The sequence below is a fragment of the Salarias fasciatus genome, chromosome 19 (genome assembly GCF_902148845.1).
Source record: "Salarias fasciatus chromosome 19, fSalaFa1.1, whole genome shotgun sequence".
NCBI classification, from domain to species: Eukaryota; Metazoa; Chordata; class Actinopteri; order Blenniiformes; family Blenniidae; genus Salarias; species Salarias fasciatus.
The window spans coordinates 16694086-16718538 of record NC_043763.1 but is presented as its reverse complement, the minus strand read 5'-3'; the positions used below and the strand labels follow the sequence as shown (position 1 = coordinate 16718538).

At 43.4% G+C, this 24453-nt stretch overlaps 1 protein-coding gene across 3 annotated transcripts in view; it reads right to left on the bottom strand.

The window, feature by feature from the left end:
- Positions 1-24453, bottom strand: part of ralgapa1 (Ral GTPase activating protein catalytic subunit alpha 1) — a 58009-nt gene that overhangs the window by 14801 nt on the left and 18755 nt on the right. For all 3 annotated transcript variants that reach the window (XM_030116152.1, XM_030116153.1, XM_030116154.1), the window contains 25 exons: positions 22600-22724; positions 22265-22499; positions 21891-22076; positions 20990-21160; positions 20643-20836; positions 20468-20566; positions 20181-20336; positions 19930-20058; positions 19712-19837; positions 18172-18230; positions 17331-17439; positions 15005-15115; positions 14743-14811; positions 14515-14652; positions 14242-14425; positions 13471-13589; positions 13263-13382; positions 12404-13055; positions 12141-12256; positions 11622-11746; positions 9732-9803; positions 9400-9523; positions 9122-9277; positions 5702-5860; positions 4668-4795 (listed from right to left, as the gene is read on the bottom strand). In XM_030116152.1, coding sequence (XP_029972012.1) covers positions 4668-4795; positions 5702-5860; positions 9122-9277; positions 9400-9523; positions 9732-9803; positions 11622-11746; positions 12141-12256; positions 12404-13055; positions 13263-13382; positions 13471-13589; positions 14242-14425; positions 14515-14652; positions 14743-14811; positions 15005-15115; positions 17331-17439; positions 18172-18230; positions 19712-19837; positions 19930-20058; positions 20181-20336; positions 20468-20566; positions 20643-20836; positions 20990-21160; positions 21891-22076; positions 22265-22499; positions 22600-22724 — 3862 coding nt within the window. The remainder of the gene's footprint in view (positions 1-4667; positions 4796-5701; positions 5861-9121; positions 9278-9399; positions 9524-9731; positions 9804-11621; positions 11747-12140; positions 12257-12403; positions 13056-13262; positions 13383-13470; positions 13590-14241; positions 14426-14514; positions 14653-14742; positions 14812-15004; positions 15116-17330; positions 17440-18171; positions 18231-19711; positions 19838-19929; positions 20059-20180; positions 20337-20467; positions 20567-20642; positions 20837-20989; positions 21161-21890; positions 22077-22264; positions 22500-22599; positions 22725-24453) is intronic.

Below are 24453 nucleotides of genomic sequence, written 5' to 3'. Positions count from 1 at the left end.
ACAGCGAGAGAGACAGAGAGAGAGAGAGTCGCACACACACACACACAAACACACACGCACACGGGCGACGTGCGTGCAAACACAGCATCGCTATCACACTGAGCCATATGCTGACCCCAGCCTCAGTGCAGCTATCTCTGCCAATCAACTACTAGAGGGGAGGTCTCTCACTCAGACACACACACACACACACGCTCTAATCCCAAGAGTAGGATATATGCACATGCAATGTAAACACTACAGGGTGCACACGAGTGAATGGATGAAGGATATGCATTAGAAAATTCATCTACACACAAACACTTGCTGGCAGTTTGTTCGTGTGTGTGTGTGTGTGTGTGTGTGTGTGTGTAGCAGCTTAACATCTCTCCAACATTGTTCCCCAGAACCACAATCGCCCAGCAGCAGATGGGGGACGGCCACAGCTCGCCGTCTCCATGTCACTCACTCACTCCCACACAGCTTCACTTGTGGGGCCCACTCATTGACAAAATGCATCCATTAACTCCTCTCCCAGAATTCACCATGCCTAACCCTAATGTCTGCTTTACAATCATCTGACTACGACATGTAAATTGTTAATTGTTGATGATACTAAATAGATGATATAATATTAGGTTGTAATGGTCAACTTATTGATGGAATTACTTTATTAGTAGTCAATGTCAGTGGAAATGTGAAATTATATAAAGAGAAAAAAGCTTATCCGTATTGTGGTGGGAAAAAAGTGTGAATGTTTTTTAATGTATTGTGTAGAATGTATGAGGGGGAAAAAAGCAACAGTTTGAACAGCATGAATACTGCCTTTGCTTTGACATGTTGAATTTTTTCTGCCTCTATATGTTCATGATAGCGAGTGTGTGTCTGGCAGTTTCCGCATTTACTGCAAGTTTTTGGGGGTGAAAAAAGCTGTGAAACCTCAAGTATTGCACAACCACTGACCTAATCTGACCCGTATTAAGCGCCGAGTTCCAAAGCAGGAGTCTGCTCCCGACTTCCATCTGGTCTCATCTGTCAGTTCGACCAGCTCAGATGGATTGACTTCACTCGGCTGCGCTCCGGGAGGAATCCATTCTGCATCGCATTGACCAACGATTTACTGCTGTGTTAGAGCACAAGACATCGCAGCACAGACAAACTTTCTCAAACCTGATGTCTCGCTCGTTGGTGATGCATTCTCACCCTGACGCGTGTGAGCGCACCGTGAGCTCTGTGAAGAGTGTGTGTGTATGTGTGTGTTGAGTGTGTGCCGTTGTGGAGTCTTGGATGGCTGTTCTTGCTGCAGCGAGCTGATATGCGAGATAGAGCTGTGCTCACACACAGCTGCCCCAGCAGCCTGGCACTGTGTGTGAGCGTGTTGTGAGCCTTTGGATGGCTCTAGTCATGGTGAATGAAAGATCAGAGAGAGAGGAAAGGCAGATGGACTGCCCTGAGGGCCAAGGGACAGAAAGAGAGAAGGAGAGTGGTGGTGGGGGGGGAGGAGGAAGGAGGAGGAGGAGGAGGAGGGGACAGGCCAGGGAGAGTGAGGAAACAGAAAAAAGAAAGAAGAAAAAAAAAAAGGCAGTTAACAGTGACATACTTTGCCCAGCCAAGGTTCCTCCGTCTCTCTGCTTCCACACTTGGTTCCATGTCAGCCTCTCAATGAGAGGCCGTGACGTAACCATGCAGCACTTTGAATAAGACACTTCCACTGCCATTCATGGAAATCTAATCTCCTTGATGATCCCTAAAATTGAGTAAATCTGGAAACTGTTTTTTTTTTTTTTGCTTTCTCAACAGGACTTCGGACTTGTTGAAGATCTGTATCACAATCCTGTGCTGCTCGATCGGTCTTGACTGTTGCACTAAACGGTATGAAGTGCAATGCAACTCTTTTCTTAAAACCTCAAACGCTCATATCGCGCGCAGCCACAGGCAGGATGGTCGCAAAATGAGGTGGAATGACTGACGCAACGTTATCTCAAGGTAGCAAAATCACCAGATAAAAGGTCTTAATTCACTGGCACGAGGTATTTCAATCATGAACTCTATTATCGACATGGTTATTATAACTAAAGGCACATAAACTACACACTATAAACAGTTAAAATATAAAACAAACCCTAAAATATATTCCCCAGGCTGCCTTTTGTGCCTTTTCCCTGAGTGATAATGTAAACCTATAACCATTTTTTTAAAGAAGCGACAGTTTCTAAAAGGTTTAAATGTGTAAAAGAAACCTAACAATTAGTCCCTGTCACAATTTAAATGAATGTGTCTTTTGATAAGAGAAGTTTTTTGGCACTGGGAGTCTGGAGTAGTTTTGAAGTGATGTCAAAATTGAGTGAACAGGGAACCCATTTTATTCACATTTTACCCATCTTGTATTGACCGCCATTGTCTTGCGTCTTGTCTTGTGCTGTTCTGAACATCCACTAACTCTTGTAAGTCGATTAAAGGATTGCCATTACATCACGGCGAGAGTTTCTCTCGGTTTGGTACAATGAGCAGAAAAGAAGACAGAGAGCGAGAGAGGGAAAAAAAAATGAATGAATAAAAAAAAAAAAACCTCACCAATAAATATGAACAAAATGAAAAACAGACAATATGACAGAGAGAGGAGAAGAAACAAAGATGTGGTAAGATAAGGGAATTAGAGAGACGGGAGAGACAGCACAGGGACGGAATTAAGGGAGGGAGGCAGAGAAATGATGAGGGACACAGAGTGACACAAGACAGACGCAGGAATCAAAAAATAAATAAATAACAAGAACACAAGACGTACAGGGATGCGAGCGCTGATGTACAGAAAGCGAAGTTAAATGAGGAGAAGGAGGGGGAAAAAAAAAAAAACCCGAGTGACAGAAGTGGAGGGCAGAAAAGGTGTGGGAGAGGAGGAGAGACAGACGAGTGGTGTGTGTAGCAGAGAGATGGGGAGTCAATAATGACTGATTACTGTAATTCAGCCTGTCAGAGGCATCGACCTGCTGCTACCACCAATCAATACACACCGGGACCCACTCTCTCTCTCTCTCTCTCTCTCCTTCACTCTTACACACACTTCAAAATAAGCATGTGCTACACATGTGTAGTGTGTCAAGTCCATGCGGGTGCATACAGGTGCCGGTATAGTAATGCACGTACGCGGTCGTAAAGGTGTATGTACATGTCTACACACACACACACACAATGATTGAAAGAAAGAGGAGGCGGGACTAGTTGAGAAGGAAAGACGAGATGAACTCAAAAGGCGAGCTGGAAGCAAAGAGATGAAACGGTAAAAGATGGAGCAGATTAAGGAGTAGAGTGGGGAAAAAAATGAGGAAGAAGACAACATGAGGAGATCGATGTAAAAAATATGAACAAAAAACAAAGCGAGCCAGTTTAATTCATCAGCCTCGACCATCCTTAAGGTTCAGAGGTATCGTGGGGAAAGGAGGAGGGCTCATGGACTGGGTCAAAGGCCTTTCAGCCTGGAGAAAGTTATGAATGTATGGATGCAGCTTCTGCATCCACACGGACAATTTCATTAAAAAAAAAAAAAAAAAAAAAAAATGGAAAAAATGGCAAACTAAACATATTTAAGTCTGAGAAACAATGTGCTGAAAAGAGAAGCTCAAACATCCAAACAGACCAGATCTGGAAGAGAATCAAATCACTTTAAATGTAGCTCACAAGAATTTCCAATGATGAACCGGCGGGTCGACTCACCTCCACGGGAGAGCTCACCACCTCACTGTGCCGAGCGTGTGTGTGTGTGTGTGTGCCTCCACGGCCACTTTTTAATCAACTCAGCATGTATCTGCATGTCTTTGGATGAGCGCACATGCATTACAGTGCCTGCGAGGCGCGCGAGTGTGTCATGTGCGAGTGTAATCACCGTGGACTGGAGAAGTGTGTGAGCGTGCGTGTGCATGTCCGCGTCTGAGACGAGAGAGCAAAGCCCCTCATTTAGAGACGGCGTCGGAGTGGAGAGTCATCAATAACTATTGACCGCTGGGCTCCTTCCAAACAAACTACCATCGCATCAGATCAAGCAGACAGACTGTACACACCTGTCTGTTTCTCTTTCACACACACACACACACACACACACACCTCTCTGGCTGGCTTTGCACGGCAAACACGCATTTGATATATAGCACTTCAGAGGGCAGTAAATGCAGCTCCATCATACCAGCATTTATATTTTGAAAGCCAAGCACAACTGGACATCGATTTGCTATTCTTAATCCTGGAGCTGACCGATAGCCAGCACTCCCGCTCACACATGCATGTGCACTCATCTCACCACACACACACACACACACACACACACACACACACAGACAGCAGGGCACGAACACTGCCACAATGTAAAGCAGGTAATTAAAGGTTCAGTTAAAGCTTTTCATAATTGTTTTGTCGCTTTAAAGTATCGCTTGTGGCAAAAGGATCTCAGATGATAAAACATGCCACCAGTTAAAAACATATGAATACAACTGACAAATAAATAATAATTAATATAAAAAAACAATCCAAAACCTACCTTTGTCTTTGGATAATCATTTTTTTAAAGGCTTCATGAATCTGATCACCCCACAGTGAATTCAGTCGTGAAAGACTGAAGCTCCACTCACTGTGACCCGGCTCAGGTTAATGTGGGTTTAGGAGACGGATGGACGACTGCCGAGGACTTGAAAGGATACAAGTTCTGGTACAGGGGAATCAGAGACTTCAGAGCTCGGCTCGCATTGATGGCTGTGGCCCGAACCATGGTGGGCAAAATCTTCATGTCCACTATGGCGCCGTCAAAAAGTGGACCAAAGAACGGCACCTAGAGGGGAAGGTGAGCGGGCCGAAACCAGCCTGAGTCAGTCTTACATATTTATGTTTTCCAATATATCTATTCTTTATTTCCATCCAGCCAAGACATTTCCAAGTACCACAAAACAAGTTAGTATAGTTTCAAAAAGATGATTATGACTTATCCTGCAAAGTGTTTAATATTTCTATCCGATCAGATCTAGAACACGAGGTGTAGTGGAAAAAAAAAAGACATTTATATACTAACATCTTGTTCAAACAATCAGGAATATTCTTGCTGTGGCAGCATTACAATGGCAAAATGGATATATTTTTTTCTTTTATGACAGAAGTACAGTCTGGAAATCACCAGTGAATCGAGCCTGACAAGCAGTGATTGGCATAAAAGATTTTTTTTTTTTTATGACATAATATCTGATTCAGGCCATGGCTTTCTGATTTAATTCAATCCTTTGCTTGAGGAATCCACCAAAGAGAATAATGTCAGGCTTTTTATTGAGTTTATTTGTCGACCAGGACTCCAAGCCATGTGCTCGATGGCTGAATACATGTGCTTTCAAGGCAACAACACACAGCATATCTTATCTAACTTGTTTTTGGATTCATCATAATTCAATCTTTTCTCCCGCAGAATGAATGAAAGAGAATATGATTATGTTATTACTGCTATGGTATCTATGTCATACAGAAAAAAAAGCAGCATTTTATTGTGTTAGCTCTTGTTTGAAATAGAGTTATGCCATCAGTGCTGTGGTATTAATGTCTGTGTGTTTTAGACTGGGACATTAACCAGATCGACGAGACTTGGGGCAAAAACTCTCTTTCGATTTGTTAGTGAATCTGCGAGGCCCCCGATGGAAATGCTGTACATTTTTCTGACTGTATTACTGCACAAATAGTATAATGTGCTATTTACCTCTGGTTTCTTGAGTATGTGGATGGAGTACATGTGGTTCTTCATGGGGTAGATGATGATCAGCACGTCCCCGAACTCGGTGGGAATGATCCCTCGGCGGTAGTCTCTGGAATGTTCCGACCAAACGATGTGGACTTCGTCATTTCCCAGGTGTCTGAGCTGCAAGATTCAGAGACATGAAGGAGGAACAGAGCAGAAACAAACACCAAACAGAATCACAGCGACAGGATGAATGGAGCGCATGTGGTTCTTCAGGGATGGGGACAGATATTTCAATATGAGTTTTTGTTTCAAGTTGACTGGATCACTGTAATACTCTTCACTTTCCAAAATAAAACCTGTAAACAGGTCAAGTAGTTCAAAACTTGAACAGCTTGGCTGCTGATAGGGACTTGTGTTAGTCTCCATAAACCCTTTACAAGAGGGTTTTCAGCTGAATTTTAGAATTTGATGCAAATCTAAGAAAAAAACCCTTTAAATTCACCTTAAAACATTAGAACTTCAGCCAAAATCAACCTCTTCAATTTTACCTTCATTGATTTAATGTTTTTATTAGCTAACTCACCATGTAGTTGTCCCAATAACTGTAACTGATATAAACATTAAAATTTGTATTTCTTTATTTTCCTCTGAAATATTTTTTTCCTCCAACATCTATTTTCCATTTTCAGGGTTTTTTGATTTAAATATTGAATTCAGCTTGCTTTATTTTTTTAATATCATTGTAATAATGGTTTATTTCATTGATTTTTAATAATCACTGTCAGAATACCATTTAAAACTTTGCTTCATTTCTGTTTTGTATTCACTGATTTATTCCCCTCGCTTGCTTTGTTCTTTTATTGCAGTGTCAATCATCTTTGAATTGCACTGACCTGCAGTGAAAGCTGCTTATATTTGATTGATTGATTATTCTGCCACACAGAATAAACAAAACAAACCAAGCCATTGCCAAAAAAAAAAAAAAAGAAGAGAGAAATCCAACACCCACATTTACACATGCACCTGAAGGCTCCGACACAATAAGGCAAATGGCCTCTATCCATTACAGACCCCAAGGATTTTGATGGTGGGTGCAGACGCGGTGTCTGTGGCCCTGGGTGTGATGGAGTGAGTGTGTGAAGATGGAGAGCGGACAAGAAGACAGAGTGCCCCAGAAAGATGGAGTGTGGGCCGGATGACCGATGGAACCGTGTGATGTGTGTGTGTGTGTGTGAGTGTGTGTGTGTGTGGTTCAAATTCACTCAGTGAGGTTCAGTCGCTGACAGCTCAGTCATTAACCTGATGGCTGCACACACACTCTCACACACCTATACTTCGTCTGGCGCGTCGCACCTTCAGACGGCCGTCACTTTCGGCCTTGGCCATGAGACTAACGCAATGAGGACGTTTCCTTTGAATGTTTACTTAACTACTGCCCAACACGGCCGGTATTTTTATGCAATCTGACATTAAAAGTGACTAATAATGAGCAACATCTTCATTTTATGAAATCCCAGTAAAAGGCAACAAGATGAGGCTGGTGTTAAATTACAATCCCTCGCTGTTATATCAGAGATTTGTTGTTGTTGTTGAGGTGGCTGATTCAGTGAGGAGAAATCACTGAAGACCGGTGGTGTCACATTAGTGCTACCATCATATTCATACCCACTCAATGTTTTCTTTTAGCTGAGCTAGAAAAGACTGAATGAAAGACCCTAAACCAGCAATGATAATAACGAGTGCCAGTGGAGGCGACTCTTCAAGTGACGGAGGCTAAAACAGGTCATTTCAGACAGAAGAGGATCTGATAAAAGACCTGAGTGACATTCATGAAGGTTTTTGGGAAATGAGGAACACAGGAAGACACACAATGTGCTTTTTCATCCTTTAATGAGAAAAACATCTTTATTTAAAAAGTTGATCAAAGTTTGTTGCTGAAGTTAACTCTTGAGGTGGAGTTTTTTTTTTTCTTTTTCTCATGACTTTTATCCAAAGACTTCATCCCTTTTGGAAGTGACTCCACCGACCTGTCATAATGCCACAACATGCCTCCATTGATTTATGGGCTAACTTAACCCAACCGGATACAAACCCTGATATATCTCGACTGCTGATGCATTAAGTTGACATATATGTCAAGATCATTTTCCGATGCATACTTTACGAGCCCTTTCCCCTCGCCCGTGTCAGCAGGATGCAACTCACAGCGAACATGGGAACTGATAAGCTTATTCATTACTGCTGAGGCGGAGTGAGAATTTATGAGCTTCAAGCCGTATTTTTCTCCGTCTGCCTCCTACTGTGACTCTAAATTGTTTCAGAATGGAGTCTTAGAGTCTGGCGGGATCTTCTGAACTGTCTCGCTATTTTAAAACGCTTTCTTTGACGAGGATCGGAGTGATGTAACACCAAATGTAATGATCAGTTGGCGTAATGCAACTTAAATGCTTTTAATCATGATTTGAGCAGATGCGTCTCTGCAGAGCGGAGCGCTGGACAGACGCCCTGATGTGGACTGAGCCGACGGTTTAGGTCAATGCCTGTGTGTTCACCATTAAGCGTAAATGCACCGAGTGTGTGTCTCATCGTCCGGCATTAGCGCAAATTTATAGGCGTGTGGTCGTGTGTGCAGACTGATGTTAATGGGAAGAAAACCCTTTGCGCGCGTTTGTGTCAAATTAAACAGCTTTATAGTCTGAGCGTAGCGTATGCACGTGCGCGTAGGCGTGTGTGTGTGTCTACGCGTGTTGGATGGGGCCCATCAGCTGATCAGGGAGACGGATGGTGTCGCACCAGGCGCTGATAATCCAATCAGGAGCCTGAAGCGATGTGATAGGCCAAGAAGCAGGAAGTATGATCTGATTATAGGGACATTACGGCCATGTGCAGAGCGCCCAGTGCCCGGGGGTTGACAGGTGTGCGCACACACACACACACACACACACACACACTCACACACAAACACCCGCACAGGCATAGACGCATACAATAAAGCAGCCTGTCCAGACTCTGATACAAGCCCCACACTGTGCTCAAACAACGACGTGATTGTTCCTGAGAGTTATTGGAAACATTTGTGTGGTGAGGAGACGCCAACATCGACTGTGTGTGTGTGTGTGTGTGTGTGTGTGTTCCACTGAGGACAATATATAAGATTTTGAGGGAAAGGAAAGAGATATTTCCATAATTGGAGATAATATAAAAACATGCAGACTTACTATTAATACAATTCATTATATCTTCACTCTTTTTACTTAATTTTTGTTAAATTCTTTGTCAGAGATGTTTTGTGTTAAGAAGAAAAAAAAAACAATTACAGTTATTCATTATTTACAGATCCATGAACTAATGATAAAGAGAAGAGGTCGCAATCAGAAACAGCAGAACATGACAACTTCTGGATCAAAGGTCAGCACTAGGAAGACGTGCACGCGTTACCTTCTTGGTGAGGTTGTGGTCCTGGTCGTGGGGCATGCGCGTGGAGACGTGGTAGATGACCTCAGTGGTGGAAGTGGCGTAGTACGGCGTGGTTTGGCCGGTGCTGCGGTTTCTCTGAAGGCCTCCCATGAAGCCACAGTGGGTGGTGAGGTCCACCTAAAGGCCCGACAAAAACACAACGTTACAATTAGGAGACATGACAATGATTTTAATTAAAATTCTGTCAAGAATATAGAAGTCCAAAGACTGGAAACGATGGAGGTCAATTGTTTTCTTACCTCCCAGCCAAGTCCAGAAACAAAATCCTCGTACGCCTGGCTGCCAGCTGTGTTTGTTAGTATGGAGTGTTTGTCTTCTTGACCTTCAGCCACGTAAAATACAGCAATCTTGTGAGTCTCGCGGCTACAAGAGAAAGGAGAAAGATCATGATGACCGGCAGTGTCGCTAATCAGAAACGGATTGTTACAGCAGCAACAGTCAAGTCGGCTCAAACAAAGAACAGAATGAACGCTGAGTGGCGGCGTAATGAGAATAGAGGTGTTTTGGGAAGAACGCTGAATAAAAAAAAAAGAAAAAGTGAGAGGCGCTCGACTTTTTTCCATTTCCTCACCACTGCCGTGAGTCCAGATTCTTCAGCTCTCTGAGCAGCTTTTCGTTCTTTCTCAGCAGATGGAAGTTGCTCCTGTAAGACACAGAAACCGTTGGGAGTTTGCATGTTTTCCCTTGTGTGTGCAGTTTTGTCCAGGTGCTCCAAGAAGATAGCTCGATGGAGCATGAGAGGACAGTTATATGAGATCAACCATTAATTTTAGCTATGTTATGGACAAAACAGCTACATCGCATGAAAAAAAAGGTCCTTGGTCTTCCCTCATTTCATCACAGCTCTGTAATTACAAGAAATAAGTACGTCAAGTTGACCACTGCCCGCGTTTTCACCACTGTTTAATCGTACACAGTGTAAAATAAGGGGCTTGCATTCAAATTTAAAAAGAAAACCGCTTTATGGGGGGGAAAAGTTGCCCAAAGGCCACTCTGAAAATTCCCAGGGTCCAACCCCCCCAACCCCTGTGCTGCTGATATAAAACCAAAACTCAGACAGTGTAGCTCAGAGTGGACTGATAATGACACGTTATTCTTTTCTCTCTTAGAGACAGGGGGGAAAGAGAGAGAGAGAGAGAGAGAGAGAGAGAGAGAGAGAGAGAGAGAGAGAGAAAGAGCAGGAGAGAAAGAGCGAGAGCGAGAAAAAGAGCGACGGCAATTTGCTCTTTATTAAACTGATACTTGGTAATGGCCTCATTCTCTGCTCTCAAAGACTCCATTTACACCCTGGATTATAGGGAAAAGCATAATAGGGGACACACACATGCACGCACGAGGGTGACTGTCAGTATCTTAGTGTCTGTAATGCTCCATATGAATACCTGGAGAGACATAAGGGGGACAATAACAGGTGATTAGACTATTTCTGTTCTTTTAGCGTTATCTGAACCAGTTCTTCTTCTTCTCCCTCCATCATCCAAGTATCTCATTGTTTCATTCCCATCCATATTCAAACGCCTTTTATTTTAAGGTGCGCTCCCCCCGTTACTGTCTCTCCTCATCTCCACGTGCCTCATTCATCCTGTTTTCTGATTTGCCACTTCACCCTCAGCCATTCTCTTCTTCAACTACTGGCTTTTATTCTAACTCCAAATGGCTTGAGTTTGATCAATAGAGCACTATACTCATTATCACACACACTCCTGCACACATATACACATACACACGCGCACGCACACGCATGCACACACACACACAAGCCCAGTGTGTTAAGAAGTCTATTGTGCGGGCTGAATACAGAAAGTGTAATTCCCTGGATGAAGCATAAAGAGTGATGAGTGTCCATTAGTTGGCCAGACACATTTAAAGTGATACCCTGACATTGTGTATTCTAGCCCGGGAGTTATTGAGAAGATGAAATGCTGGACCACATGAATGGGGGAAACGTGGTGTCTAATGAGCACAAAATACTTTGTGGAGTTTGATTTTTTTTTTTTTTTTCCTCTCTCTCTCCCCCTCTGGTGTCTCATTTGCATTAAACAAGCTTTTGGTTTGTTCCAGTGGAGACAAAAATCACAAAAGGACATCCCATATGTGCCAAAAAGAACACAAAAACACCCCTTATTTACTCTGACGAGCAGGTAATGTGCCAAAGCTGTGTGTTAGGTCTTCAAAAAGAAGCGAGCTGGTCTTACAGACAGAATCAGATCTAAATAAATATAATGTAGAAATAAAAAAACAAGAAAGAAATCCAACTCAAGAATGAAAACAGGATGAATTACTTTAGCTTAATGAATGTTATGTGATCACCTGCTACTTGAGAGATCTTTAAATATGAAACACTACGAAGAAGGTTGAATTAACAAAAGACTGTCACCCTTTGTATTTGTCACGAATAGCGAGAATTATTCAAAAGCCGCAGAGTCAACATGTCATTTTCTTTCTTTCATGGTGTTCTCACCTCTTCTCCCAGGAGTTGAGTCCCAGTATGTTGATCAGAAGTCTGCTGTAGTAGAAGGCCGACTGTGGCGTCTGGGTTTCTGGTTCGGCCTGTTGCACTGCCCTCATGTTCAACTCCTCGCCTCTCTGAAACAGTTTTTTTTTATCTCTTAAGTTTGATGATAACACAACTTGCAACACATACAGATGAGGAAAAAAAAAAATCAGACAGTAGCAGTAAAGTGACAGACCACTGAGAAAGAACTGGGGTGTGTGTGTGAACTCAATCGAAAATAAATCTCACATTTTAATGGCAATATGATGAAATCTGATTCAACAAAGCACTGAAATGTGAAAGTAATACGATCATATATATTGTATAATATATTTCACTACCGAGTTTGAGCTGAGCTTAGTAAGTTTCTAAACTCAATGTTTTGACACACGAGACACAATCATTTCATGCGAACGCTTTCATTGAGATACAGACTTGTTTTAGACCAAAGTTTGGCTTTCGCTCCTGAGTTTGGGCTCTACGCACATGGAGGACAAACTCTCGCTCTGCGGCGCTCTGCTTCAGGATGGCATTGATCACGTCGTTCTCCTGCTTCTCTGAGACGCACGCCGGAGGAGGAGCGGGGATGTTGAGCGGCATACCTGCAGGAAGCAGCCAGCAGACAGTTAGCTATGAACAGCTAAACTTTTTTTTTGTTTGTTTGTTTCCAATATCAGCGGGGCTGAACTAAACTGAGAACAGTTTAACTGCTGCATGTTATTCAGGTGGAGTCTGGAGGAAACACCTACCGGCCCTCTGTAGACACTCGGGACTGGAGTATCCCAGGTACTGCAGCATTTCATCCAGCGCGTCGTCTCCTTCCCTCAGTGAATCCCACGCTGGCACCGCCTCTCGACACACTCGCTTAGCCAATGGTGGAGCAAGAAGCTGCTCCAAGCCCGACTCCCCAGCGTCCACCCCCCCGTCGGTCCGCTGCTCGTTCCTCTCCTCCTCCTGCCGCTGCTGCTCGTACTCGTCTTCGTCTCCCAGCCCATCCTTCTCCCCCTCGCCGGCCTTCCTCTCCTCTGCCTCCTCCTCCTCCTCCTCATCCCCCTCTCCCTGCAGCTCCTGCTTCTCCCCCTCCATCCCGCTTCCTGCCCCGTCTGCTGCCCCCCTCTCTCCCTGCCCGTCTTCCTCGCAATCATCCCGCTTTGCCTCCATCTTTTTCGGCGGACCTCCCGGTGGGGTGCGTAACTGCAGAGCCGCGGTGTGAGGCGGCTGCGTGTGCGTCAGGAGCGCGTGCGGCGGACTGCTCGGGGAGCACAGCGGAGGCCCGTAAAGCACCGCTGAGTCCCACGAGTGTTTCCCGGCCACGTCTCGGATGATGACACGAACGCAGGTAGGAGCGGAGGACAGACCGGCTGTCATTCCGCCTCCCGGCACACCAGACTCCGATCGGATCTGGAAAACAGGGTCAGGCAGGGAACAAGCTGTAAACTCAAAACACTTCGCCAACTCAGGCAATCATCCAGCCTGGGAGGTAACGAAATAAAGTTTCAAACTTTCTTGAAAAAAAGAACACTTGTTATAAGAAACTGTGAGTTTTATTCTGCAATAAATATCATAATATTTCAAAAAAAGCATCTAAAACTGGTAGATCCCATTTACCTGCAGCACTGAGAGCAGCGTGGAGCCGTTCAGAACCAGGAACTGCAGGTTCGGAGAGTGGAACAGTTCTGGTCCAAGGTCTGCGCTCTCGCAGAACGGGTTGTCTTGGTTCTCGCAGACCTGCAAACACACAAAAAACAACCCGACCGTGTAATTCAACACCATGAGGTGACACGAGTACCGCCAAACGCGCACAAATCATCAGTACCTGACTGGACAGAGTCGCAGGCCCCCCGGACATGGGATAGTGCCCAAGATGGTTGACCAGGTGGGTGATTACTGTTCTGGCTGCGATGGAAACCAGGCCCTGCTGAATGCGGCTACGAACTGGAGGTAGAACACAAAACAGAGACAGAATTAATTGAAGGAGATGCGAGGATTTAAAAGAAATACTCAAGAAGAATCTATAGAAGAATTTTGAACTCCTGTCATGATTTTTCTTTTCAAAACATAGAATGAATCAGTTCTGATGTGTGAGTTCTTTCAGAAAACTTCAGGAATGACTGTACAAACTTCGGAAAAGGTGCAAACACTCTGTGAGCCTTGTACATAGCTTGTCCCATGCTGAGAAGGAGCCGATGCCATCACACACTGTGCTGCCAGCAGATCCCAGTTAATCAACCTCACACACCCAAACACACACTTCCCAACGAGTCCTTATTGACAGGCTGAGTGTAGAGTACAGATATGTATTGATCAGACATTCTCAACGACTTTCTTAACCTCAGGAGGGTCGGAAGGAGAAGAGAAGAGAAGAGAAGAGAAGAGAAGAGAAGAGAAGAGAAGAGAAGAGAAGAGAAGAGAAGAGAAGAGAAGAGAAGAGAAGAGAAGAGAAGAGAGGCATGTCCTATCAGAGTGCTCTTGTCATTAGACTAGTGACTGAATCGTGGTGAACAGCAGCAGGGGGGAATACACACTCTCCCACAGACGCAGACAGGTTCAAACTCATACACACATCTGCAGACACTAAATGAATGACCTTCAGTGACCGGCTGCAGTTTGCTGGAGCGTTCCGAGTCGGGGCTGTGCAGCGGTTCCGGTTCCCGAAGGCTCTCCAGCGGCAGGAACGGGTCGTAGTCCGGACCCAACAAGTCCGACAACTGCAGCGGGTAATACTTGGGACTGGCGAAAGACTGCGCTCCGTAAACACAGCCATGTAACACCTGAACGAAGAAAGAGAAGCCTGGTTCAGACAGTCTGCCAGGTATGAACCCAGTGCTGGCGAGAACACCATTTCTTTACACCTGCGTACCTTGTATATGCAGCTGAGCAGGGTTTTAGTGGGCTGGTCTCTCTCCGGCGGGCTCCGCGTTTGTACAGGCTGAAGAAGAGTGTTTGGTGGGAGTGCCATCACCCAGTCCAAAAGACATAACAACAAGGAAACCACCAGCTGTAACAGATGCAGGGGAAGAGCGGTTATTATTAAAGCATAACAGGAAAAAAAAAAACAAAAGGAGAGATTTTTGTGTTATCATCTTACCCTTTTATCCAGCTCATGTGGAGACGATTCAGTGGTGGGCAGCAAGTGAGTGATGGTCGCAATCAGGATCTGAAGACAGGAAAAACAAGGTATTGTTTTGAAGGTTAAAACACTGGAAATACAAAAACGCAATAGAAAAACAGGTCTTTTTAGGTTGAAAAAAAAAACCCTTTAAACCTTGAAAGATAAGACTGAGGAAATTGTAGAAATTCAGAAATGTTACACAAACTTTTCTAATGTTAACAGACTTGTGATGTCTCACCTCTACGATCTTCTTCGGAGTGTCAGGGGGAAATTTCTGCAGATGATCCACATAACTGATCAGGAGGTGAAGGATGTCCGACGCCACCAGTGCGACATTCTTATTGGGGTACTGAGGGAGTGGAAGACAGTTTCTGTGAGTTGAATGAATATATATACATGAAGAAACTAAGCAAATAAACAAGAAGCACATTTATTACTATGTTGTAAAAATAAATCAACTGTAGAATTAACTGCCTTGTTAGGAAAGACTATTTGAGAGATTTTGTTGCAGGCACGACACACATAATCTGCTTTGTTGCTCGTCCAAAAATGCAGCACCATTTAAAAAGGGGAAATAAACAGCTTTTATGAAACTATAAGGTCTTTTTCTTGCCAAGAAGCATTATACCAAGACTCATTACAAGTCAAAACAAGCATGTAATTTTCACAAAGTTTTCTTTTGATTCTATTACTCTCTAATTTAACACTTATTGAGATCACAGTAACACCGCTGGTGAGATTTTACAGTATTTAGAGATTAGTCAGGCTCTCATGAGGATTACCACCAACTAAACACATGCTGATAGATGAAAGAGAAGGAGGAAGGACAACAGGAAGAAGCATGGAAATATGACAATCCCTCCAGCTTTGTGTGTGTGTGTGTGTGTGTGTGTGTGTGTGTGTGTGTGTGTGTGTGTGTGTGTGTGTGTGTGTGTGTGTGTCACTGAGCCCATGGCTGAGGCTATTGGCTGCTGGTATGAAGGCAAGAGATTCAAAAGTGGACAGGATGTGTGCATATGTAATGGTGTGAGAGCCACAGCTTGCAGCATTCCCCCTGGATTAGTCTCCTATCTGAAGAAGGACCAAACATATTGACAGTCCAGGGTTTGCTCCCAGGAGTCGTAAACGCAGGAGTGTGTGTGTGTGTGTGTGTGTGTGTGTTGCAGTGTCTTTGCAGGCCATTGGCTGCCGATACACAAGCTAGGGATTCCAAGATGGAAAAGGTATGTGTGTGTGTGTGTGTGTGTTTATGTCCATCTAGAGCCACTTGGCCATAGATGAGACAGCAAATGCTGGACAGTGTTATTGTGATCCACAGGCCTCACTGACAACTTGCCTGAAAGAGACAATACCAAATGAGACAATTTCAGCAACACCGATGATCACCTCCAACAATGTTTCCCATCGTACTTTGGCTGCTGACAGGCCACTGTGCTGAAGGCATCTGCAGCCCAAATCAGCCCATTGTAAATCAGTACTTTGGTGAACATAATGAGCTCATTTTTCGGTAATTTATTATATCCTGGAGATCTACTGCAGTTGCAATGCATGTTTCACAGTTTAAATGAATTACTTGCAGCATCAACAAAAGGAACCTGGGGAAATCTGTTGTTTTGTGTCACATGAGCTGGTCATAAAATACAATCCCAAGAACGGACAAGCCAATGTCCTTGATGTCACACAAACAATCCTAATTATGTATTCTTTAGAACACCGCCATTCACAGTGCTGCTAAAAAATTGAAGCAATATTTTGAAATATGACCCCAAAACGAGCAAAACAGAGTCAGGAATTAGCAAACCTGACAGAAAAAAATGTTTGTGTCATTGCTGTGCCAAGGAACGTTGTTCCAGCGGCTCTGTATTTGAGAAAGTACAAGTCTGCTCTAATTCACCCACAGCTCAACTCTTTAAAATAAGAATTTAAACTGTCAAATCGTGATTTCCAGTAAATGAAGTTTTTAAAAACAAGAGTCACAGGACAAAACGGCAATCATTTTCAGACATTTAATTGTATATAGTAGGATTAACGCTCAAATCTCCTGTATCCGTGAGATTTTTAAGTAAACTTTTTTGCACTGGCAGAAAAGACACGCAGCAGCAGGAGAACATGTTGTACATTCTCTCATCATGTGGTTTTCTAAATCCATTCAAACACACAAAGAACAGAGAAATGCAACAGGGCTCATCCGACAATGAATTAAAAGATTTCATTTCTCACACCAATATTAAAATAAGACTTGGCATGCGGAATTTGTGATGAATTTTCCCTCTAAAGTATGTGTAATTAAACACCCAGACACAAACGGAGCAGATGTGTGGACGCTATCTGTACATCGCTCAGCCAGTCAGCAGCCGCTTTGATTTAGAGTCAGAGTTTTTTTACTGGAACTCAATACTGGATCGCAGGCAGTGTATGGTGGTCAGCAGGGACAAAGTTTGAGGGACAAAGCAGCACAACCAGCTGGTTTCACCACTCCAGCCTCATTTATTCACAATTCAAAGGAAGAAAAGTTTCTTTCAGACTAAACTGGGGTTATGCACAGCAGCATTTACGTTACTGACCTTCAAGGTGACACAGATGACATTGAGAGCATCTTTAATCTGCGGATGCTGAGTCCCGCGAGCCAACTCCTCACACAGCCAGATCCCCAGGCTGCACAGAGCCACACACCTGGCGAAACAAGCAGAGCTGGCTGTTACACACACCACTGCTGCAACACACTTCTTTTTTGCTGTTGTAAATGATTTAGACTTGACAGGGTTGTCATAATACTGCCAGTAAACTTTGCTGATGGTGATTTTAATTTGTTTTAACAGTTTGTGGAAGTTAAATTAAACAGAAACCTTTGAAAAAAAGGTGATTTGACATTTTTAGCGGTAAAGCTAATTTATGTAATCATTTTAAGTAATTATATTGATTTATTACACAACCTGTTAAGAAATGAAAAAAAATTTCAAACTATTTTGGTCCAAATATAAGATGGGAAATGCCTGTTCTATATTCAGACCAAGATAAAATAAATGTATATTCTAATCTACAAAATAATCAGTTCATGTACTTTTAAATGACATATTCAGAACGTAAAGTTAGAAGAAATTTGTATAACATTGTGCGCCATCTTTCACACTCACTATGAGGCACACCTTCCTCCAGTAAACAGGACTGTATAGACACAGTAACCTTCCCCAGAGCTGCTAACAGTCAGCAACTCTACAAATATTTTAAAACGTGATGAAAGAAACAAGAAAAAAACTCAGTAAAACTACACTTTCTGTACTGCAGGAAGTAGTCACTATCATCACTGTCCAGCGTAACGGCATTACAAATACACATTACTTCACCGGTGTTCGGATTCAGTTTATTTTATGTGGATTTTCTTTGATTATAGAAGAAACGACGCACCGAGCAGGAGCAGACGGTTCATCCCTGGCGGAGGTCAGGATGGTTTTGATGATGTGCTCCTAAGAAACGAAGCAAACACACAACGCAATGTAACATGACAATATCTCTATACTGTCACCGGGCAAAAAAAAAAAAAAACTCTATATATGATCTCAACACAACCAGATAAGATGAAAAATTAGAAATTATTAGGTAGCGACAAATATACATCAAAGCTACATATACTGCGTGAAAATGAAGATGCGCGGTCACAGGCCTACAAACTTCTGCACGCCGCAGCAGGCACATTCACACACTCACCATTCATGTTAATGACTGCTTAGGGATTCAAAACAAGTTTTGGCCTTGAAAGAAGCCGGCGAGTGAGCCTGAGACGCCGCCGTGCATGGCATTAACCGTTTACACGGCGACAACAACAATAACAACACGACTTCAGCGGCCCAGAGCTGCTGGGCGAATGGCTGATCGGACATTAACCCATTAGTTTGGCTCCGAGATTCCCGCTGACAGCAGGCATGTGCTGGATGTGTGTGGATCCCACGCAGTGGAGCTTTTAAGCCGAAGCTGGGTCAGTTTTTAATAAATTAGGAAATGAGTACTCATATTCACGAAAATTATATTTTTGGGTGCTTGTGGTGTCATTCTACTCCATGTTTACTCAAACAGTTTTAAAATCTTGAGTTGCTGATGAGTACATTGTCTTCATAACTTGAATCAACAGTAAAATCCTTTGATGATCATGATGTTATTTCAGTTTGAGGTCAGTTCATATATATATATATATATATATATATATATATATATATTTTTTTTTTTTTTAAAGAAATAACTGTCTCAGAAATGTATGCAGATATTTTTATTGGTGAGTTGATTTAAACACCTGCTACTGACAACACAAACACAAATGAATGTCAGAAGCTTTTGCAAAAAGGGCTTCATTTGAGTATTTTCTTCAATAACAGCATCCTATAATTTACTAGACAAGCATCTTTTTCATGTTATTGCAATGACAAGATCACCAGAGCAGCAATAGAGTTCTATTCTTCTGTGTGCACTTCAGTCCTTTCCTTCTCCATCACTGTGTGTACAGTCAGCCTTTCATAAACACAGGTCTAAGTACAGGCCATGAGAACTTGTCTCACGCTGAACCTGCATTAAAAGAGTAAAAGCATCTTGATCGCCCCCTGGTGGTCAAAGTTTTTCCAAGTTTCTTCCAACCAATTTTATGACTCATTTGAATTGAACGTTAGCTGACGTTATTGCTAATTTTATGAAAAAGTTGTGTCAGTTTTGTGTTTGTGAGCTGCTTTCACAGAAATGGAGAGAAGTGTTGGGTTTAGAGGGGTGTGTGTATGAGTGACTAATGCTCTGCTCTACGGTCATCACAGGATTATAACACAGGGTCTACATCAAACGAGTTAATTGATGTAAGTCATGAGCACAGATATCTATGAATCTTTGAATTTCCCTTCATGCTATGGGATAAAAGTGGAGAATATGCTGTGAGCTACGCAAAATCAAGGTCTATTTTCCCATCTACCTTGACATCGGGGAACTTGCTCAGCACTACGTCAGCAGTGGTCGGGTGGAGAGCGGGAAGCTCCCCGTACAAGTTGGGAAAACACACCAGAGATCCAAGAAGGATCTGCGCTTCCACTCGTGGAGCCTGAAAAGAGAGGCGACAACAGCAGCAACACTATATTAGATCTTATCTTACACACCATGCTGTGGGTATATGGTTCTGTTTGTCTTTTTTACATTAAGTGACGAGCAGGCAGTGACTCGAGAAGCTGCGATGATGAAGTCCAGAATCAACATGGTGGCTCCTGGTAAACCAATACTGAAGAATCTGGGGCTGCAGTGTTTGATGATAGTGTTCACAATGTCCTGCAGAAATTACAATATAACTACATGTTGCACACATACCAATAAACACTTCAAACACACAATAGGTTATTATTGTTGTCAACTTTGCGACAGTTTCACACACACACAGACGGACGCGCTACCTGGTCTTGATGCAGCAGTCCCTGGTGCATGATGTTGTAGAAGTGGGTGAGGAAGTCGGAGTTGGGAGAGACATCCTGTCTTCTCTTCATGATCCTGCAGATCAGCTTGTAGGCATGAAGCTTTCCTTGCTTGTAACGCTCTGTCAGCATGGTGGCCTGAAGGCGAGCACATAAAAGATGATAAGTGTGTGTGCAAATACAGACACATTACACACAAACACAGAAGAACCTCCATTGTCTAAATGCCTGGGTTTGAAAAATGTACATAATCTGTCAATAAAATCTACCTTGAAAAGCCAGGGAGTGAGGATTCTGAGAGGAGGGATCAGAACAGGGGGTGGAGGAGACGACTGGTTGTCCAGAGAAATGCCCAAATTATCCCTGATCTGCAAAAAGAAACGACTCAGATTCAGTTAATGCAGAAAGTGCTGAGTCACCGTTACAGCGTGTATCGATGCACACCTTCGCCAGGTTCTGCCACAGTTCGCACAGGTAGTCGAAGACCTGAGCGTGGATCTCAGGGTCCTTGATGCTGTTGACGTCCCCCAGAATACCCAACATCCGCCGCCACATCACCGTGGCAACGTCCGCATGCCATCCTGTCAGGGAGCCGCCTGCCATCACGCTGCAGTCCTCACTAGGGAACTCGCTGGTTTCTAGGATCGATCAAACAATCAATCTGTGAATCTCACTGAAAGCCGCAGCGTGCAAAAGAAAACCAACATGTACGCACTTTCACCAATTACATTCTATATAATGTCATTTCCAGTTAAGCCACATGCTTAAGACAGTGTGTGTCTCACTATTACCCAGATCATCAGGGGTCTGGAGAACGGAGTTGTGGAGTTTCTGGTCCAGCTGCAAGTGCGTGTGTGAATGGGAGTGTGTGTGATCGGCGTGATCTGCTGTCAGCGTGGCAGGTGAGGGTGTCTGAGACCGGGAACCACCGAGGGAATGCATGGGCGACGCGCTCTCTGAACCTAGGCGAGAAAAACAACAAATACTGAAAAGAAGGGACACTTGAAATTCAATCACTGAAGAGGTTCATGGTAACTGTGGCAGAGAAATCCCATTCAAATAACTTCAGCCAAAAGCCCCACAACAAAAAAATATTTTAGAGGCTGAATGATATGATACAGGCTAATCAATGCAAAGCACTGGTAAGCTGAACACTGCATGGCTAATTCAAAAACTGGTCAGTCTAACATCACATAACTAAGTCAAACAATTTGAACAATAATATGCATGACTGGTCAGTTGGAAGCCTTGAAGCTAAATGAGCGACACAATCGGTAAGCCAAGAGCTGTGTAATTAATAATTAATTCACTCCATGGGTCAGACGGATGTGAAATTTTTTTCAAATTCTACCTTTTTAAATATTTTTTTAGCCATATGTTGAGTTGATAACTGGAAAGGTGACCAATGATAAGCCAAATTCTGATAAAACAAGATTTAACATTTTTCTGATGCAGTGTGATTGTCTGATCAAGTTACACTGTTGGTCTGCAAAATACTGAGACAGATGACTGCACAATGGACAGATATCGCAGCACTGGAAATTCTTATTAAAAGATTAAATCACAGTTGAGGTGCAGTGTTTCAACAACTGAAATTGAAATACAAGTACACTTTATATTAAAAGGTGGTAGCCACTTGCTTGTATATGTGAATATATCAATACAGCGTGAGAATCAAGGCTGTGAGCATACCAGTGACGGTGACAGTGTGGCTGAGGCTGCTCGTTTCCGAGTCAATATGAAGTGTTGTCAAACTGGCTACTTCATGTTCCTCAGAGGCCACGCCCCCACCCAGGCTGTCCTGGTCCAGTGAGCTCCCTCGGCCGCCTCCTCCAGATCCAGCTCCACCACCACTCGCTTCAGAACTGAAAGTAAAATCTGTAAAAAAATTAAATAAATAAATAAATACATATAGCGATTACTGTGAATTCAATCTACTCTTTTCAAGTTCAGTTCAGGATGACAGATATGGTTTCAAATTACAAGTTTTATACAATGAAGAGACCAAAACAAACAAACAAACACATTGAAAATCAGCGTGAACCAAATGCTGTTGAGCTCCTCACTGTCAAACTTGCAGGTGGAGTACTGGAAGGCGTTGAAGGAGTCTGATTGGCTGTCAGAGCTGATGACATCAGAACCGCTGGCGCTGGCAGGCGACGTCCACTCGGAGGGGACGCCCGGGTCGTCGATGGGCCGAGGGTCATCCGAGGGTCGTGACCCGGGACTCTGACCGGCCTCCAGGAGCTCGGGCAGGTCCCTGGGAACCTCCAAACTCCCTGGGCTGCTGCCACGACGGCCCTGCGGGTCAGGGCAGCGGAGAGAGGCGGGGTGGGGGCGCCGTCAGCTCGCATATTTTTAAAGCCTGTAATTTTTTTTCATGCTGGTGTGTTGAACTGACCACAGTTCCTTTGGCCCTCAGTCTCTCCTGAATAAACTCATCCATGAGGTCGGAGAAGTTTGGGTTGCTGCTTCCGACATCGGTGGAGACCGGGCGGGCCTTCTGGACCACTTCCTCTTTGTTGGCTACACACAGACACACACACACAAACATTTACGCAATGAGATATGGAGATAGAGGGACCACGCTCATGACCTCCTGCAACCATGTGACGGCGAAGTAAGAGATATAGCGGCACGTTCTTAATCACGAACAGTTCCTTCCTACACCGTCCCTATAGCATTAGCAACAGGCGTGAAGGATTGAGTTAGATCATAGGTTCAAATTTCACAATATTCACAAATATGACTGATTTTGATTGATTAGGTTTCTCTGAATCGTAAGAGCAGTCCTGATGTGTATGTACTGTGGGCTATGAGGGTTTTAAAACACTAAGGTTTAAAGAAATAAAACCAAAAAGCCACGACAGCAGGCACATGAAAACCCACCACACAGCAATGCAGGAGTTAATTCACACCATGCACAGAGAGTGAGACAGAACACCACCTGGTTAGGTCCAAACAAGCAGCATACCGGAGGCCTGCATGAGTGCAGTAAACAGAGGTTTTATTGACGTTAGCCCGGAAGCGATGAGAGCTGTTAGTGTGGCGTTATAAACTCTGGATGGTCGAGCGTCTATCAACCACAGTCAGACGGGAGTAAATCCGCTGCTTTCAGTATTAACCACCTAATCTTTAATTCCTGAACCTGACGGCTGGCAGAGCTGATGGGAGCTCGGTTGGGTCCATCGTGGCTCAATAACAGGGACTGTAGTCAAAACCTGACGGAGGAGGGGAGGATTTATCCGTGCTGCCCCCTAGCTGGATAAAACACACCGTGACTCACCGGTGTCACTCGGCACTCCTCGCCCTGCGCCGATCACCTGGGTTTTAGTGAAATCTGAGCTGTTTAGTTGGAGCTTTAGCATCTTGCTGCTGAGCACATACACATAATCCCAGTTAGCAGCACACAAATGACACAGTGTGTTAATCAGACACGTCCACAAGCATGTTGCGTTTCTTCAATCTGGATAGAAGTTGGTTCTTTAACTGAAGACATTTGCACCACTAAATGGTTTCATTTTCTTCACAGTGGTTTCCCAGCACTTCAATTGTTTTTAGTCTTCACTGAATAATGTTATTGATATTTTTGATCTTTAAGGATGCAACATTTCACATATCACTGTCTTGGACTTTCACCATGTACTTTACCCCATAGTTTATGTATTTCTGATTTATCCAGACGTGCTTATATTGAGAGTAGAGTTTGGATTGACTTTTTTTCCCCTATGACTTTCCTCTTGGAGAAGTAGCTGAATAAAGATTACAACACTGCCACCTGGCAGCTAAAGCATGAAAGCACTTGTTTTCCTCAAGTAAAGGAAGCTGGCTTAGATGACGGATATTTGAGGGAGATTGAAATAAAAAAGGCAGATCTCAATGTTCTTTTGCACCAAAATATGGATGTTTTAGTAAAAAAAATGAATTATAAGAAATCCAATATATTGCCTTTCTTACAGTATTACAATTAACTAGAATTACAATTATGTTGAATAACACCTGCATTGAGATTTACCTTGAAATCTTTGCTGATACAGATCAGATTTTCCCAAATTATGGTTATTATACTACATCAGACTTGCTGATTTGCTTTGTTCACTTCCTTTAACTATGCATTAGGACTGTTTAGCATAAGAGCAAATAATCCTTTGATCTATAACTCTTTAATTCAACCTCAATTAGCTCTTGACACATTTCCATGAGTTTGATCTGCCCGCTATCTGATCACCGAAACACATTTTAATGCCAGGTGAAA